Raw genomic sequence first — 15877 nt, 5'->3', positions numbered from 1 at the left:
CAGATTACTCACAATTTGGGTGTTCTTGAATATTTTCAGCTGAAAATTCTCATGAAAAATGATTTTAAAGTTGGTCAGGGCTGCCACTTAGGGAAAACATTTTTTTTATAGACGCGCGGGCGTTTGAGGAAGGTCCGCCTCTTGCGTCTACAGATGCTTTTGGCGCACAGTGGGTAAGTAAGGTCAACTGGTAGTGGGAATCTGCGTGTGCGGAGGGCTGGCCTGAGTTACACATGGATTTTTTGTGTGCAGGCATTGGCCCCAGCCTCTGCGTTGTTCAAGGGTCAAGTCATCTATATTCTTTAGATGATTCTAACGACATTGGCCTCCTGGGAAATATTTTGCTTAGAGTTTTTGTTTGTTTGTTTGTTACTAACTGGTGAGATCTTTACATTCAGCCCCGATGATGTCATATTAATTGTTCTGTATTAGAAATCAATACTTCAGAGATTGAAGGTGGAACCAGATTTTAATTCGGTTTTTCCCATTTGTCATATTACTTGTTCATTAGTCTCCAAAAAACCTCAGGAAAAATCCCCATCAGACCGGGGCTGACACATTGGTATTAGCCCAAAAGACAGTTTCCTGATTTCCTCAACTTTCGTTGTACCCTCTGCAGTTGATGAGGGGGAAGAACCTGTGCTGGCCTGCAGTGGGGCCCGTCCCGCCTTTCTGGGGCACCCCCGGGGCAGCACCTGAGCGTGTCAGGTCCTTGTCTCAGCAGAGGAAAGTGTTAACAGTGATGCTAGGATCCTAGAAACGCAGCGGCCTTCCATGTTAAAATGCAACGTTAATGCTTTTCTCCTTTACTTGTCAGCTGGCATACTGTGTTGTGCAGTTTCTGGAGAAGGACAGCACCCTCACGGAACCAGTAAGTGGTCCTGCACTGCCCTGTCGCCAAGAGCCACACACACACACACACACACACACACACAGGGTACTCGGTGTCGACACCCCACTGTCTGCTCAGCACACAGCTGTTCAGCTCTTTCCTCTTCAGCTATAGCCCTAATGACACACTGAGTTCACTCGGTGTTACGGGTTTTCCAGGTGTAGTCCTTTAGTGACAGGTCCCTGGATTGTAGTGGATTTGTGCCACAATGTCACCTTGTCCCTCACGTACTTGGAACTCAGAGTGCTGGGCAGTTGTCACCAGTAAGTTGTGTGCAGCATAACACTCCCTGCTCTTGGTTTAGCAGCACATGTAACTGACTTCAGTCGGAGGGACTATAGTGAGGGTTCTAGTGCTGTTGTACCGAAGAGGCTTTGCTGTCGTTCCCCGTTAGAGGGTAACTGTTTCCTGATCATTGCTTCGTAAGTGAATGTACATTGCTGCCATTCAGTGCTTAGATTTCTCAATTTCTTGGCATATTATCTCTATTAAAAATACAAAAGCTATTGTAGCCTAGATTAACAAAGTCGGGCATGTCAGGTGCCAGGGGAAGCATTTGAAGAAATTTTAACAGCTTTGTTGAGATATAATTCACCCATTTAATATGTACAGTTCAGTGGGTTTTAGTACATTATGTTATTAACTATTTTTTTATTTTTTAAATACACACACACACACACACACACACACACACACACACTAGAGGCCCGGTGCACGAAATTCGTGCACTGGAGCGGGGAGTCCCTTAGCCCAGCCTGTGCCCTTCGCAGTCTGTGATCCCTCTCACAGTCTGGGGCTCTCACAATCCAAGACCCCTCGCTCTTTACCGCCCGCCTGCAGCAGAGGCAGGAGAGGCTCCCACCACTGCCACTGCACTCACCAGCCATGAGCCCAGCTTGTGACTGAGCAGCGCTCCCCCTGTGGGAGCGTACTGACCACCAGAGGGCAGCTCCTGCTTTGAGCATCTGCCCCCAGTGGTCAGTGTGTGTCATAGCGACTGGTCATTCCCGGTCATTCCACTGTTTGGTCAATTTGCATATTAGGGGTTTATTATATAGGATTTTTTTTTTTCCAGAAAAGAGAGAGGAAGAGAGAGAGATAGAAACATCAATGATGAGAGAGAATCATTGATCAGCTGCATTCTATATGCCCCCTCCTGGGGATCAAACCTGGCATGTACCCTGAACAGGAATTGAACTGTGACCTCCTGGTTCATAGGTTGACACTCAACCACTGAGCCACACCGGCCAGGCTGTTACTAAGTTTTTAAATTGTGGTAAAATACACATAACATAAACTTTGCTGTTTTAGGTGTATAATTCATTGGTATTAATGACATTCACAAAGTTGTGCAACTGTCACCACTGTTTCCAAAACTTTGTCATTACCCCAAACAAACTGCACGCACTCAGTACTAACTCCCCATTCCCCTTCCCCAGCCTCTGGTGACCTCCGTTCTCCCTTTGTCTCTGTGAATTCCCCACCATAGGATTTGGCCTGCTGTGAGGCGCTTTCTCTCAGCATTATGTTGTCAGGGCCCTTCCGTACTGTAGCAGGTGTCAGAGTTCCATTTCTTACGGCTGAATAGTATTCCGTTGTGTGGATGGACCACACAAATAACTCCAAGTGCCTGCTTTCGTGCCTTTGGGTGTACACCCAGAAGTGGAATTGCTGGATCTTATGGGAATTCTAGGGTTAGGTGTTTGAGGAACCACCAAACTGTGTTCTCCACAGCGGTACACCATGTTACATTCCCATCAGCAGTTTCTCCACTGCCCATGCTTTTTTCTTTTTCTTTTTTCTTTTTTCTTTTTTTTTTTTTTTAATAAGACAGATCCTGCTTTTTGTTGGGGGGAGGGTGGTTTCTGTGTTTTTTGTTGTTATTAATCCTCACCTGAGGATATGTTTCCCATTGCTTTTCAAAGAGAGTGGAAGGGAGAGGGGGGGAAAGAGAGAGAGAGAGAAACATCTATGTGAAAGAGCACATCGACTGGTTGCCTCCCCCCACTCATTCCTACCAGAGACAGGGAGCAAACCCAAAACCCAGGTACGTGCCCTTGACTGGGAATTGAACCTATGACTCTTTGGAGCATGGGCTGATGCTCTGACCACTGAGTAACACCAGCCAGGGCCATTGCCCATTCTTTAATTGGGTTGTTGTTGCTATTGAGTAACAAAGTAAAAAGTATTAGGTGCAGTCTTTTAGTTTTCTTGTGAAAAGACGTGAAGAAATCCTAATACTGTGTCTCTGTGTGAAACTGACTTCTGATCTCTGCTTTCTTTTAAGCTTCTAAATGCTGTGTGTAGACTCCCCTACCTCACCCACGAATTCAGGACCAGCTCTGATCACGTCCCTCAGCTGCTGCCTGTAGAGGTGACAGGCAGCCCCTTTCAGAGTGACTCTTCCCTGCGCTGTCCTCCCAGGGTCTCCTCACGCCTCTTCCTCAGCTCTGAGATTCTGGAAGCTCCCAAGAAAATGTCCAGACTCCAGGATTTTTTTTTCTTTTCTTTTGTTTGTTTGTTTTGGGGCTCCAGAATTCTTAAAGTACAGTCCATTTAAAAGTCAATTTTTGCTCCCATTTGTAATCTGTAATAAATATTTTTTATTTGCAAACTGTATACAGTGCTCAGTGGGCACATCGAGCACGGACAGTATTGTAAGAACAGAAACTCATCAGGAAGTAAAATCATGTTCTTGTTGCCCACCTGTCTCTTTAGGCCTCTACAGCCTGGAGAGAGCTCTCTCTTTCCCTAATGTGCCAGGTCAGGAAGGGGACTCCCAGGATGCCAGGCAGGGGCCACTGGCACACACCCCAGGCTTGCCAGTCCTCTCCAGAGAGCCAGCAGCCCATTGAGTTTGCAAAGGAAAGCCCCGTTCTTGAAGTGTTCCCAGCAGCGAGCGGCCATTGTGGCCTGGTATTAGCATTCCCAGAGCAGACGTCCTCTTCTGCAAAAGGCTGTCGCACTCTGAAACGGTTGGTTGTTGATCTGCTCATAGGTGGATGCAAATGGCGTGAAAAGTCAGGGTGTGACTCTGATTCCAGAAATAATACCTTTCCAGCGACATGAGTAGCTACATCAGTTGTTCTGCAGCTCGAATATTAATGTGTTTCTCCTATAAAATTCCATTTGTCAAATGACTAGGAGCCGTGGGCTGCGCAGTGATGTGCATCTGCTGTACTCTTAACAGTGGTTCCCATACATACAGGGAGTAGTAGGTGCTTGATAAATGTCTATTAAGTTATTTTGAGCAAAAAGGAGGAGGAAAGTCATTAAGTGATGCATTTTTAAAAATAATTCCTTTTTAAGATAATTGTGTTGTAAATTATGTCAGCCGTCCAAACTAGGAGTGCTTTCTTTTTTATAAATTTTGGAGTTTTATAAAGTGCAATATCAAAGGTTATCCAGAAACCTAAATGCCACAAGCATCAAAACAGAATTGTTCTATATGGATGCTGCTCAGAGGCCACCATGTCTCTAACCACAGTGGTGACTTGTGTGGTCTTCAGGCTGGAAATGACTAGAGGTGGGACCACCAGCCAGTATGCACGAGCCGATATTGTGGTGACTTAGCAGCAGTCCTAACGCTAGCGGCTGGCTGGTGGTTCAGAGGCTAAACAGAGCTTCCAAGTAGTAGGTTACTGTCGTTCAAGGACATGTGCTTACATGTAAATGCTGGCTCTGCATTGTGCTGTTTTAGACTTAAGGTGGCTAACCTCTAGGAGCATTATTAATACTTACTGGTCTGATTGTGGTAGGAAATTTGGAAACTATAGGAATATGATAAAAGAAAGATTGCCCAGCAGAAACTCTACCTGTCTGGCTTGGGCAAGGAATGGAACATCTGTCATCCACAAATCAGGAAGCCACTGCATGGGACTGAATGTGCCTTCAAGGGTGCTGTCTAGGTGGGGTCCTCGCTACGGCCACACTGCCGCACGCCTACGGGCCAGCAGTCCCCAGGCAGCTGTGTGGATTTTACAGTCTGCTCCCCACAGCAGCCCCAGGGCAGAGGTTGTTTTACCCCTGGTCTTTGATGAAGGCTCTGGGGCACCAAGGGATTAGTGACCAGTCCAAGGTCATGTACACAGAAGGCAGTGTGGGCCCTCTGCAGCCTCATGAAACATGAGCTAATACCAGCTCATTTTTGTCTCTTTGATATGTTTTATCACCATTGAAAACACTATATATAACCACACACATGTTTGTGTATAAATGTATATGAATAATCAATTAATTTGAGAAATGGATTCTGTACATGTGTCTGTGTCACCAGCAATTTTAGAACGGGCCACTTCGACACTAAAACATGTAGAATTCATGTGCTCTGTGTTTGTCCATTGGTCTTTTCTCTCTAAGCTCTCCTCACTGCCTCTTTGTTTGTTTTTACTTTTTTAAAGAAACTAACACTGAAACGGGTCAGGAAGAGTGAGTGGGTCACATACATTAAAATTGTGGTTCTAAAGTGTATAAAATGGAATGGCAAAGGTCTGGGGCAGGGTGGGAACCATGTGGAGGGGGCGGGTGGGGAGGGACATCTATAGTGCTCTCAACAATAAGAACTAAAAATAAAATAATAAAGTGTATAAAACTTCACCTGTTTCTCTAATTATAAAAAACTCAGCTAGTAATCGACTGAATCACTGTTTCTCCTATAAGGGAAAAAGCACCACCTTATTTTGTTGCTGTGCAACAGGGACCGAAAACCGACTTAATTAACAAATGTTGGGGCACCATGGACATCACACTGTGTTCTCTTTCTCCCATAGGTGGTCATGGCACTGCTCAAATACTGGCCAAAGACTCACAGTCCAAAAGAAGTAATGTTCTTGAATGAGTTAGAAGAAATTTTAGATGTGATTGAACCGTCAGAATTTGTCAAGGTCATGGAGCCGCTCTTCCGGCAGTTGGCCAAGTGTGTCTCCAGCCCACACTTCCAGGTATGGACTTGGGGGAGGGTGCAGAGGGCAGTGAGCAGCTGCAGGGTGGGCTCCTGTGGGGGTGACAGATTTCTGGGTGTGGCCACTCATGTTGTGCTTCTCATGTGATGTGAAGGTAAACTTCAAGTTTTCACTTTAATTGCACCTCAAAATAAGATGCTAAGACTTTAATTCTATAAAATATACTTTAGTATCTTGTTCCCATCACTGACAACATTTCTCAATAAGATCAATTTTTTTTAAAAAAAAAAGCAATTGAAAATGGCTTCTCGCCCTGGCTGGGTGACTCAGTTGGTTGGAGCGTCGTACCAGTGCACCAAGGTTAAGGTTCAGTCCCCGGTCAGGGCATATACAGGAGTCAGCCAGTGAACGCATAAATGGGTGGAACAACAGGTTAATATCTCTCTCTTCCTCCCTCCCTTTCCCTCCCTCTCTCTTTGTGCCTCCCGTTCTCTCTCTAAAATCAATAAAAGTTTTTAAATGGCTTCTCTGTAAAACTATCTTTGTGTTCAGCATGTTCCAAAATGCATAAAACCTTGTTTTCCACAACTGACTGAGTAATCAATATTTATAGGTACTATGATGATAAAACCTTCAGCTCTGAAATTTCTCCATAAAGCTCTTTGTTTCTGACATCATATAAATTCATCACCCTTCACCCTTTAGAAAAACCTATTAGTCCTGTTTTTTGTCACTACAGAATTCTCAATCAAGTCACTTTCCGCTTTTCCTGATTTCCTTCTTAAACCCTTCAAGGCTCTCAAAGGTTTTCCCCAGTAGCTTTATTCAGCTACTCTGCCAGCCCACCCTTTAGTGTCGTTGAACAGACATTTATTGTAAATTCATCATGAACAAGGTAAAAATCTAGCCACAAACTGAGCAACACCTCACAGTCTCCAGGGAGTTGGTGACCCAGCGGAGGAGGAAAAATGCCAGCACAGCCCCACGTGACCTGTGTACATGTTGCCCCAGCCCTTCCCATCCCTCCATCCAATTACTCCCGCTGCCCTCAGCCAGTGCCCTCACCGCCCTCGGGGACCTGCTCCATGACCACGTTTCCCCCCACACACAGCACTCCATGTCCCCTGCCCCACCGCTGTTCACCACATGATGTATCACTTCTAACGGATTAAATAATTCACCCACCAATGCCTCGTCCCTGCTGAGCTGTGTGTGCATGGGCAGCGGGTGGCAGAAGGATTCATTTGACTTGAGTCCCTCAGCATATAGCCCAGGGTCTGGCATGGATGTTGAGGAAGCTGTGCCAGTGTTCTTGGCGCCCAAGAAACCATCTGCCTCTTTGTTGAAGGCTCTTTAGGGTTACAGTCTAGGGCAGCGGTTTTCAACCTTTTTCATCTTGTGGCACATAAACTAATTGCCAAAATTCTGCGGCACACCAAAAAATGTACTTTTTGCTGATCTGACAAAAATTAGATATAATTTTGGTTGATTTACAAAAATGATTATAATAATAGTAATTGCCTACCCTTTTTGCTCCAAAGTGACATTTTTAAGAAATCTGGTGCCTCTATTGTATATAAGTATTTCTGGTACCAAGAATTAACCAATCAGATGTAACTTTTTTTATATTTTACAAATTGATGAGACCAATAAGATGGAACTCTATAATATGACCTGTATACCAGTATTTATGGTTCAAGACAGGGCATTCACACTGGTGGCCACTGTTGTGTTGGCCGTTGTCTTTTTTCTTTTTTTTTTTACCATCTGAGGGAAAAGAGGTCAGTGCCCCTGACTGAATAGTCAGGTATTTTTTGTTTTAAAAATTCTTGAGGCACGCTGATTGACAATCGCTGGTCTAGGGTTTTGTGAATTTGTAAAAATAATCATAATTTTCTAAGGCAGTATACTTCATTATCCTACTCACAGGTGTAGTAGGAGGGATATTTGCTGAATGATTTCAGTCATGACCCGGAACAAAGCGTGCACTTCCTGTCTTCCAGGTGGCAGAGCGAGCGCTGTATTACTGGAACAATGAGTACATTATGAGCCTCATCAGTGACAACGCGGCCAAGATCCTGCCCATCATGTTCCCGTCCTTGTACCGCAATTCAAAGACCCACTGGAATAAGTAAGCAGGCTGGCCATCGTCACATCTACGTGTTTTTATTTATTTGTTTTTATATGAGTTTCAGGTAGCAGTGGTTCTCAACCTTTTTAATGCCATGACCCTTTAATACAGTTCCTCATGTTGTGGTGACCCTCAACCATAAAATTATTTTCGTTGCTACTTCATAACTGTAATTTTGCTACTGTTAATGAATCGTAATGTAAATATCTGTGTTTTCCGATGGTCTTAGGCTCTACAGCAGCGGTTCTCAACCTGTGGGAGAGTGGAAGAGAGAGGGAACCACAGGTTGAGAACCGCTAGCAGGGTCGCCTAAGACCATCAGAAAACACAGATATTTACATTACGATTCATTAACAGTAGCAAAATTACAGTTATGAAGTAGCAACGAAAATAATTTTATGGTTGGGGGTCACCACAACATGAGGAACTGTATTAAAGGGTAGCGGCATTAGAAAGGTTAAGAACCACTGAGGTATAGTATCTATATGTTTTTACATTTGCATAGTCTGCTCATACTTCAAATCAGTTAACATTGAAATCCAAGTCTGAAGTATCAGTTAAGGAACGAGATATTGATGTCTTATTGGACTTGTAGTTAAGTGGAAGTGTGGCTTTAATTTGCCTCCTTACCCCCAGTGCCCACATGTTCACAGCCACCATCCCTGGCCGTGTGAGTAGCAGCATCTTGTTAAGTTCCCTCCAGAGGAGTCAAAGGTCCCATCAGAGCTCCCGGGCACAGCCCCGGCAGGATGGCAGTGGCCACTCCATCCGTGGGACCCTTGAGTTCTGCTGTCACACACACTCTGTGACCTAGAACGACCCACTGTGCTCCCTGCCTGTAGAGCAGGTGATCTAAACCCAGCCTGAGGAACCTCACATTTGCTCTGCTTCGCCTGTCCTTTCAGGGAAGGGCAGGAATGAACTAATTTTCTCCAAAAAATAGAGAATATTATCACCCAGCATAGTGTTTTGTGATGACCAATCAAGACAATGTTAGAAAACAAGCACACCTTGCTTTATTGCACTTCACAACGTGTTTTTTACACTTTGAAGGCAGGCCCTGGCCAGTGTTGCTCAGTTGTTGGATCATCGGCCCAAGCACTAAAGGGTGGCAGGTTTGATTCCCAGCCAAGGGCACATATACTGGGTTGAGGATTCATCCTTGGCCCTGTTGGGGCACATGCAGGAAGCAACCAATCATCAATGTTTTTCTGTCTCTCTCCCTCTCTCCCCCTCCTTCCCTTCCACTTTCTCTAAAAGTCAATAGAAAAAATATTCTCGGCGAGGATTAACAACAAAAATGAAGGCAGGACCCTCCTCCAGCAAAGAGATGACTACTTGCTCTATGGTTGTGGTCTGGAACAAACCCACCATATCACCTAGGTGTGCCTGTACACAAAACACTCTGCTTTGCAGGTGACTTTCACCTTGCTGTGATGGTTAATTAAGGTGAAGTTTACAAGTCGTAGTGCCTGACCACACCCATGACCGCTCACGGCAGTCTTGGGGCTGGAATCGTCCTTGGGTAGTCTAGTCATTGTTAATATTTTGACTTTTAACAACCTCTTTGTAAAAGGTTTTTTTCTTTTTTTATTACTTTTTCTTATATTTTTTATTGATTTCAGAGAGAGGGAGGGAGAGGGAGAGAGAGGTAGAAACATAAAGGATGAGAGTCATTGATCAGCCACCACCTGCATGCCCCCTACTGGGGATGGAGCCGCAACCTGGTCATGTTCTCTGACCAGGAATCGAACCATGACCTCCTAGTTCATATGTCAACACTAAACCACAGGCTGGGCCCATTTTTTCAGTTGAGTTTAGCGGGTGATAACAAAGTTCCTGTACATGATTAAGCATGATTCCTGCCCAGGGCCAAGGAAGAAAGGTTCTGCTAAATGTTGTCTAATTATGATTTGGGTTTTATTATAAGGTGAATTAAAAAGTAGTTATGATCTGAAAGTTCAATTTTTGGTTTGGGTTTTGGTTTAACGCCTATTTTATTGTTGCTCGCAATTCCTTGGTTTGCAAGGCTGTGCTGCGCAGTTTCTCTGCCATCACTGGACGTCGCTTATGTGGCTGCACAGATGGCAGCTGGGACTTGAGTCACGGGGCTCCACTGGGACGCAAAGCAGCTGGGCTCCCCTCCTGTGTGTCCGAGCCTGCAGCTAAGTTGGACTAAGCAGCTCTGTGGCAGTTTTATGTTCTACCTACCAAAGCTCTACAGGCATTATTAAAATTAATTTTTCTGTCCTCAGTGAATAAGATGGAAAAGAAAGGAACATTTATAGGAAATAAAATGCTTCCGTTATTGTCTCCTATATAATTAAGCTTATCTTAGTTACACTTGTTCAAGTTCCAACATTTTTTATTCAGTTTCCAATTAAGGTGGTTTTTGGCTCCGAAGGAGGTTACAGGCTGTATGGCGGACTATAAGAAAAGGAACAAAACAAAAAAGAAAATGAACAAATGGTCTGGCTGGTGTGGCTCAGTGGTTGAGGGTCAACCCATGAACCAGGAGGTCACAGTTCAGGGCACATGTCCAGTTGCGGGCTCAATCCCCAGTAGAGCGCAATGCATGAGGCAGCTGATCAATGATTCTCATCATTGATGTTTCTAGCCCACTCTTTCTCTCCCTTCCTCTCGCTGAAATCAATAAAAAAAATATTTTTATTTTTAAATAAAAGGAGCAAATGAATCAAAAGCAGCAGCTTCTTTACTTTAAAAGTGCAGGAAACTTGTGAAATGAATATTGAAATAGCCTGATAAGTTTGGATGGAAATAGATTGTAGCCCAGGAGGAGGGAGAGGGTAAAAAAGATCATGCATTCTGAGTTTCAACGTGAGTTTTATATCTAGGACAATACATGGCTTGATATACAACGCACTGAAACTCTTCATGGAGATGAACCAAAAACTATTCGATGACTGCACCCAACAGTTTAAAGCAGAGAAGCTGAAGTAAGTGGCTCTTTTCAAAAGTTACTCTTTTAAGGATTGTTCTCCTTAACCCTGAATTAACCTCTCGCATTGGTTTGTCCTAACATGTTATCTTTCACTTTAAAGCAAAATCAATCCTTTCATACTTGGAAAGCAAATAAAAACTTCCTTATGATAACTTATTTTCAGAGAACACATTTAAAGTCAGCTATTTCCTCCATTATGCTACTAGTTTAATCATTTAACTTTCAGAATTTTTGCTTTTCTCAGGGACCCTTACCGACTAATGTGCAGTAATTTTTCATGTTTATTAGGCAGGCATTTGAATTACATTTTGTAAGGTTTGTATGAGAGAGCAAGAATCTTCCTCGCCACAGGACTTAGTTCTAATGTAGTAACGTCCGTGCTGCAGGCGTTCTCTGAACTCTCACCTGTGTCCGCAGAACCAGGGCCCTGCGCTCACGCTGCCTAGGGACAGTCTGGTGACAAGGCACTGTCCCAGTGGTTACTAGTTAGACCCCACTTCAGAGTCCAGTATAAACTATTGGCAGAGTTTATTCTTGGCTTGTCACTTGAAACTGGCTCAGGCAGATAAACTTGACTGAATGTAATTCACCTTGCAGTCTATAGAGCTGGTGGTCACGTTTGTTCTATATACAGCATGGAAGTGTTTACCTGTATGCCAGGCCCTGTCTTAGGTTCTGGCAACACAGCAGTGAGTAAAGCAAACAAGACCCTTGTCTTTGGGATTTATGTTGGGGCAGTGTGGAAAGAGAGACAGCCAAGTATAAACACGTGAGACGTGGAGTGTGAGACAATCGTAAACAGCAGGGCAGGGCACAGGGGGCTTTCTTTACCCTTCAGGCTGCCTGGTCCCTTCTTAGCTCAGCGAACGCAGTGATCAGATGTGAAATATATAAACATCGGGCTCTGCTGATGGCACACCTTCTCATAGAGTATCACAGTTTCTAAAAGGGAACCTAAAGATCTTGTAGCACATTTTCTGGATTTTCAGAAAAGTTGAGTTCAGTGATTGACTGAAGGTCATGTGACTCATTATTGGTGAACATGTTGAAGTTTTAGCATTTATTTTTATCTTTTTCCTCTAAGTCTTGTTGTTTTTGTATTTTTTCATGCCCCATGTATTGTAATCCCCACTGTGAATGAGACAGGACTATTCAGTGTTTTCCCCTTTAACAGTTTCTTGAATTTAATTCATTTCTCTAATACCAATGACATTTTACTGTTTTTCAGAGAGAAGCTAAAAATGAAAGAACGAGAAGAAGCATGGGTTAAAATAGAAAATCTAGCCAAAGCAAACCCCCAGGTACTACAAAAGAGAGTAACATTACTTGAAGCCTTCTAGGGTGTGACTGAATGTTTTTATAAGTTAGGCCTGTGGCTTCGTCATGGGAAGGAGGGGAATCGTGTTCACTAACATTGTTTATGAAAAGATCCATAATAAAAATACTTTCCAACTTTTGTACAAGTACTTCGTTTGCCCCAAAAAGTTTTTACCACAGGATTGACACGTTTTCTTCTGCTTTTAAAATAATATATGAAATTGATGAATATACTGTGGTAAAAAGAAAACCAGGCTACAGGCTTTATTTGGACCAAGATTTTAATTTGCTTTCTCTTGCAAATATCATAGATGCTGTAACTCAAACTATATTTCCTTCTCTTTAATATCAAATTTTAAAAGAAATTAGATTTGGAATAGATTAAGTATAAAGTTTATATCCTCTTCCCTAAAAGTAGGTGTCTGTGGGCTGAGCCTTTTGTCCTTAAAAAATTGCCTGACTTCTGCCATGTGAGCACCTGCTCTGAGCCAGGAGGGCCCTCTCGCTCTGTTGGTGAGCACAGGTGCCCTGCCTTCCAGAGAGGCCAGCCGTGGAGCCGTATCCTACGTAGCACTAACTCTTGGGCTGGCTCCCAGGGTGCCAGGCCCTGGGGCTGGAGTTGTGGTCTCTGGCGTTCCGTCTGCGGGTCCGGGTGCCTGGAGCACTGTCTCTGCAGACATTCCCGTCAGTCATCACAGGGTCTGGCGGTCATCATGGGGCCTGTGCTTCCTGAAAAGCGTTTGTGTGGATCTTTGCCACGTTGAGAATTCTCAGGCTTTCTCCAACTGCCCGGAAGAAAAAAAAAGATTTTTCTTTATGAGGAGAGCTGCTCAGCTTACCCCCCAAATCCTAGTAGGTTCAGTAAGGTGAACTAACTGATAAGCCATCTATTCCCTTTGATGAGAGGGGCACATAAGTAATTATTATCCAAGTTGGTGTGTAGTTTTTAAATCTCTCACATTTAATAAAAAGCAATACATGAATACAAAGTTACATTCTATTTACCCATAGAATCACATATTGATTTGTATTCCCTTTGCTAAAACTACAGTCAAGAGACTTGAGCCATAGGAAAACTAAGTGACATTCTTAAGTGAATCCTGATTCTGCCTAACACCAGCAGCCAGCCTTATTCTACCAGAAATACACCCCATGCTGCTACATCGAGTGCTATCTTAAGATTACTGTGCAACTGTATAGTACTTAACTTAGATAGATAGCTATGGGTATCTACTTTAAAGAATGGGATTTATGCCCTAGCCAGTTTGGCTCAGTGGATAGAGCATCGGCCTGCAGAATGAAGGGACCCAGGTTCGATTCCGGCCAAGGGCACATGCCCTGGTTGCAGGCTCAGTCCCCAGTAGGGGGGCATGCAGGAGGCAGACGATCAATGCTTCTCTCTTATCGTTGATGTTTCTATTTCTCCCTCTCCCTTACTCCCTCTCTGAAATCAGTAAAAATACATTAAAAACAAAACAAAAAAAGAATGGAATTTATGTTGAAAGTAAGGTTAAAATACATTTGTTTTAAAGCACAGGAAAACCATAAATCTGGGCAGGTGTAAGTGCAAAGGGCAGTCAGTCCTGGCTGGACTGTCAGAACCTAACCCTAACCCTAACTGTCACATACTGGAAACCAGCACTCTGGAAACATGTAACATACGTACAAATCAGAGTGTCTGATCTAATTGGTTTTAGCTGGAATATAGAAATAACCTCATGGGAAGTTTATAAACTTTAACATTACGAAGGGGGCGTGCTGGTGATTGTGTTACCAAGCTGTTTCACCTCGGAGCTGTAACAGGTTTTCCTTCTGAAGTATGGATTGTTCTGAACTCTGAGCTTTCTGACATCACATTTCTGTTCCCTGCTCTCTTTACAAATGTCTCGGTGACCAGGACAGTGCACTCACTGGGGACCCGCACTCTGGTCTGAGCACTGTCCTGACTCCTCATCTCTGTGTCAACACCATCTGTGACTCGACCCCAACAGATCTGTCTGTGTGCAAACGGAAAATACTTCATGGCTACTCTCAGGGCTAGAAATCAGGGCTTTGGACTTGTTTTAATTCTCTAGAGAGAATATCTTTCTGAATTCTAATCACTGCTTGCCATTCACAGCAAAGAGTAAATAATTTATTTCTTATCTCTGTAACAAAAATAGTTGGGGTTTTGAAGCTTGGTTCTTGATCTCAAATCTGCCTTTTTGAGAATTGATTTAATAGCTTCCTTTTTTAAGATGGATTCCCAGTAATTCACTGTCTGTTTACTGACATGTATCAAGAAGTCTTCCGGACGGTCCCTATTTTTTTCAAACCATGGATTTGGAGTTCTCACCAATGTGTGCGCCGTGGGACCCTGGGAAAGGGTTCTCAGTCTGTCTGACCTAGCAGTGGTGGCCGCTTCGTGAGGGTTTTATTGTCATACATGATTTAACTTTTTAAATCATGAGATGGTGAAGATTTCTAACATAAATGTCATTTGACTACTTATTTCTCCCTGACTTGCATGGGCCTCGTGGGAAGTGCTGACAGCATCTGAACTCTTAGTGTAGCTCTGGTGTGCGACCCTTCACCCTTTGTGAACTTGAGCCTTGATGGAGGTGTCTCTCCCTAGTAAGGACCCTGTCCTGCCACAGGACATTGGTTTTGCTGTGAAGGTTTTGTAGCACCTGGTTGACACTTTTCTCTGCCTTGGGCCCAGTGAGGACCTTGCCAGGTTCCGTGGAGCACACTCCGTTTTCGCTCAGAGGAGCCAAAGCTGATGCTGGCTCAGCGCAGGCCCTGCGCCGCCTGAGTGTTACAGTTATTGTCACTTCGGTCTGGCCCAGCGGCTGCGAGCCCCGAGAGGACGCGGCACTGTGCTGTGTCACTAACCATTGAATTTTCCCAGAACAAAGATGAGAACAGGGCACAGCCCCCGGCTTCAAGGAGCTAACGGCCATGAGGGGGCCAGGCAGGGCCAAGTTCAGTTCAGGCGGTCAGATTGTAACACGCCGAGTGATGATGGCGGGAGGCTGGATCCTGCCTTCAGCTGGAAGCACATGAGGAAAAATGCAGGTATGGGAGGCCGTAGTCCAGAGCTTGACCATTCTGAATCCGTGGGAAAGTCTCAAGTCAGAGAGAGGACAGCAGGGAAGCCGAGCTGTTCAACACAGGTGGCCTCTGGGCGATGGAGGGGGCTCTGGCTGCTGCATTCCAGGGCCAAAGCTGGAGACGGGACAGAGTGTGGGCTTTGTTTCCAGAAATGTGTGCAGGTGTTAGTGTCATGAAGAGCAAGGTGGCCCAGTCACACTTGCCGTTCAGAAACTCGTCAAGAGACTTGAGCCATAGGAAAACTAAGTGACATTAGTTTTCCTATGGAGGGCTGGGCGCTTAGGAGGGGCTCTGCTGGGCACTGAGGGGACCGGGAGCCCGCTGGTGTTGAAGAAACAGCGAGGGTGTGGCCCGAGTGAGTGAGTGGCCATTACAAGGACAGGGTCCAGGGGGACATGGAAGGCACGGTGAACAAGGTGGGGTCGAGATCCCACAGGGCGCGTGAGACAGGCAAGCACTGTCATCCAGGGACGGCGGGGAGGTAGGAGGGGAAGCTTCAGCGATGGTGGTGGACAGGTCCAGGAGGATAGAAACCACAAAGTGGCTTAGCCACCAAGAGATGGCACCACTGACAGCCTGGT

At 44.6% G+C, this 15877-nt stretch overlaps 1 protein-coding gene across 5 annotated transcripts in view; it reads left to right on the top strand.

The window, feature by feature from the left end:
* Positions 1-15877, top strand: part of PPP2R5C (protein phosphatase 2 regulatory subunit B'gamma) — a 139461-nt gene that overhangs the window by 113684 nt on the left and 9900 nt on the right. For all 5 annotated transcript variants that reach the window (XM_079768181.1, XM_079768179.1, XM_079768183.1 and 2 more), the window contains 5 exons: positions 818-871; positions 5662-5832; positions 7797-7924; positions 10780-10881; positions 12115-12187. In XM_079768181.1, the coding sequence (XP_079624307.1) occupies positions 818-871; positions 5662-5832; positions 7797-7924; positions 10780-10881; positions 12115-12187 (528 nt within the window). The remainder of the gene's footprint in view (positions 1-817; positions 872-5661; positions 5833-7796; positions 7925-10779; positions 10882-12114; positions 12188-15877) is intronic.

The sequence above is a fragment of the Cnephaeus nilssonii genome, assembly GCF_951640355.1.
Source record: "Cnephaeus nilssonii genome assembly, chromosome: 4".
In the NCBI taxonomy this organism is placed as follows: Eukaryota; Metazoa; Chordata; class Mammalia; order Chiroptera; family Vespertilionidae; genus Cnephaeus; species Cnephaeus nilssonii.
Note: the sequence above shows the minus strand (reverse complement) of the source record. Positions and strands in the feature narration are given on the sequence as shown.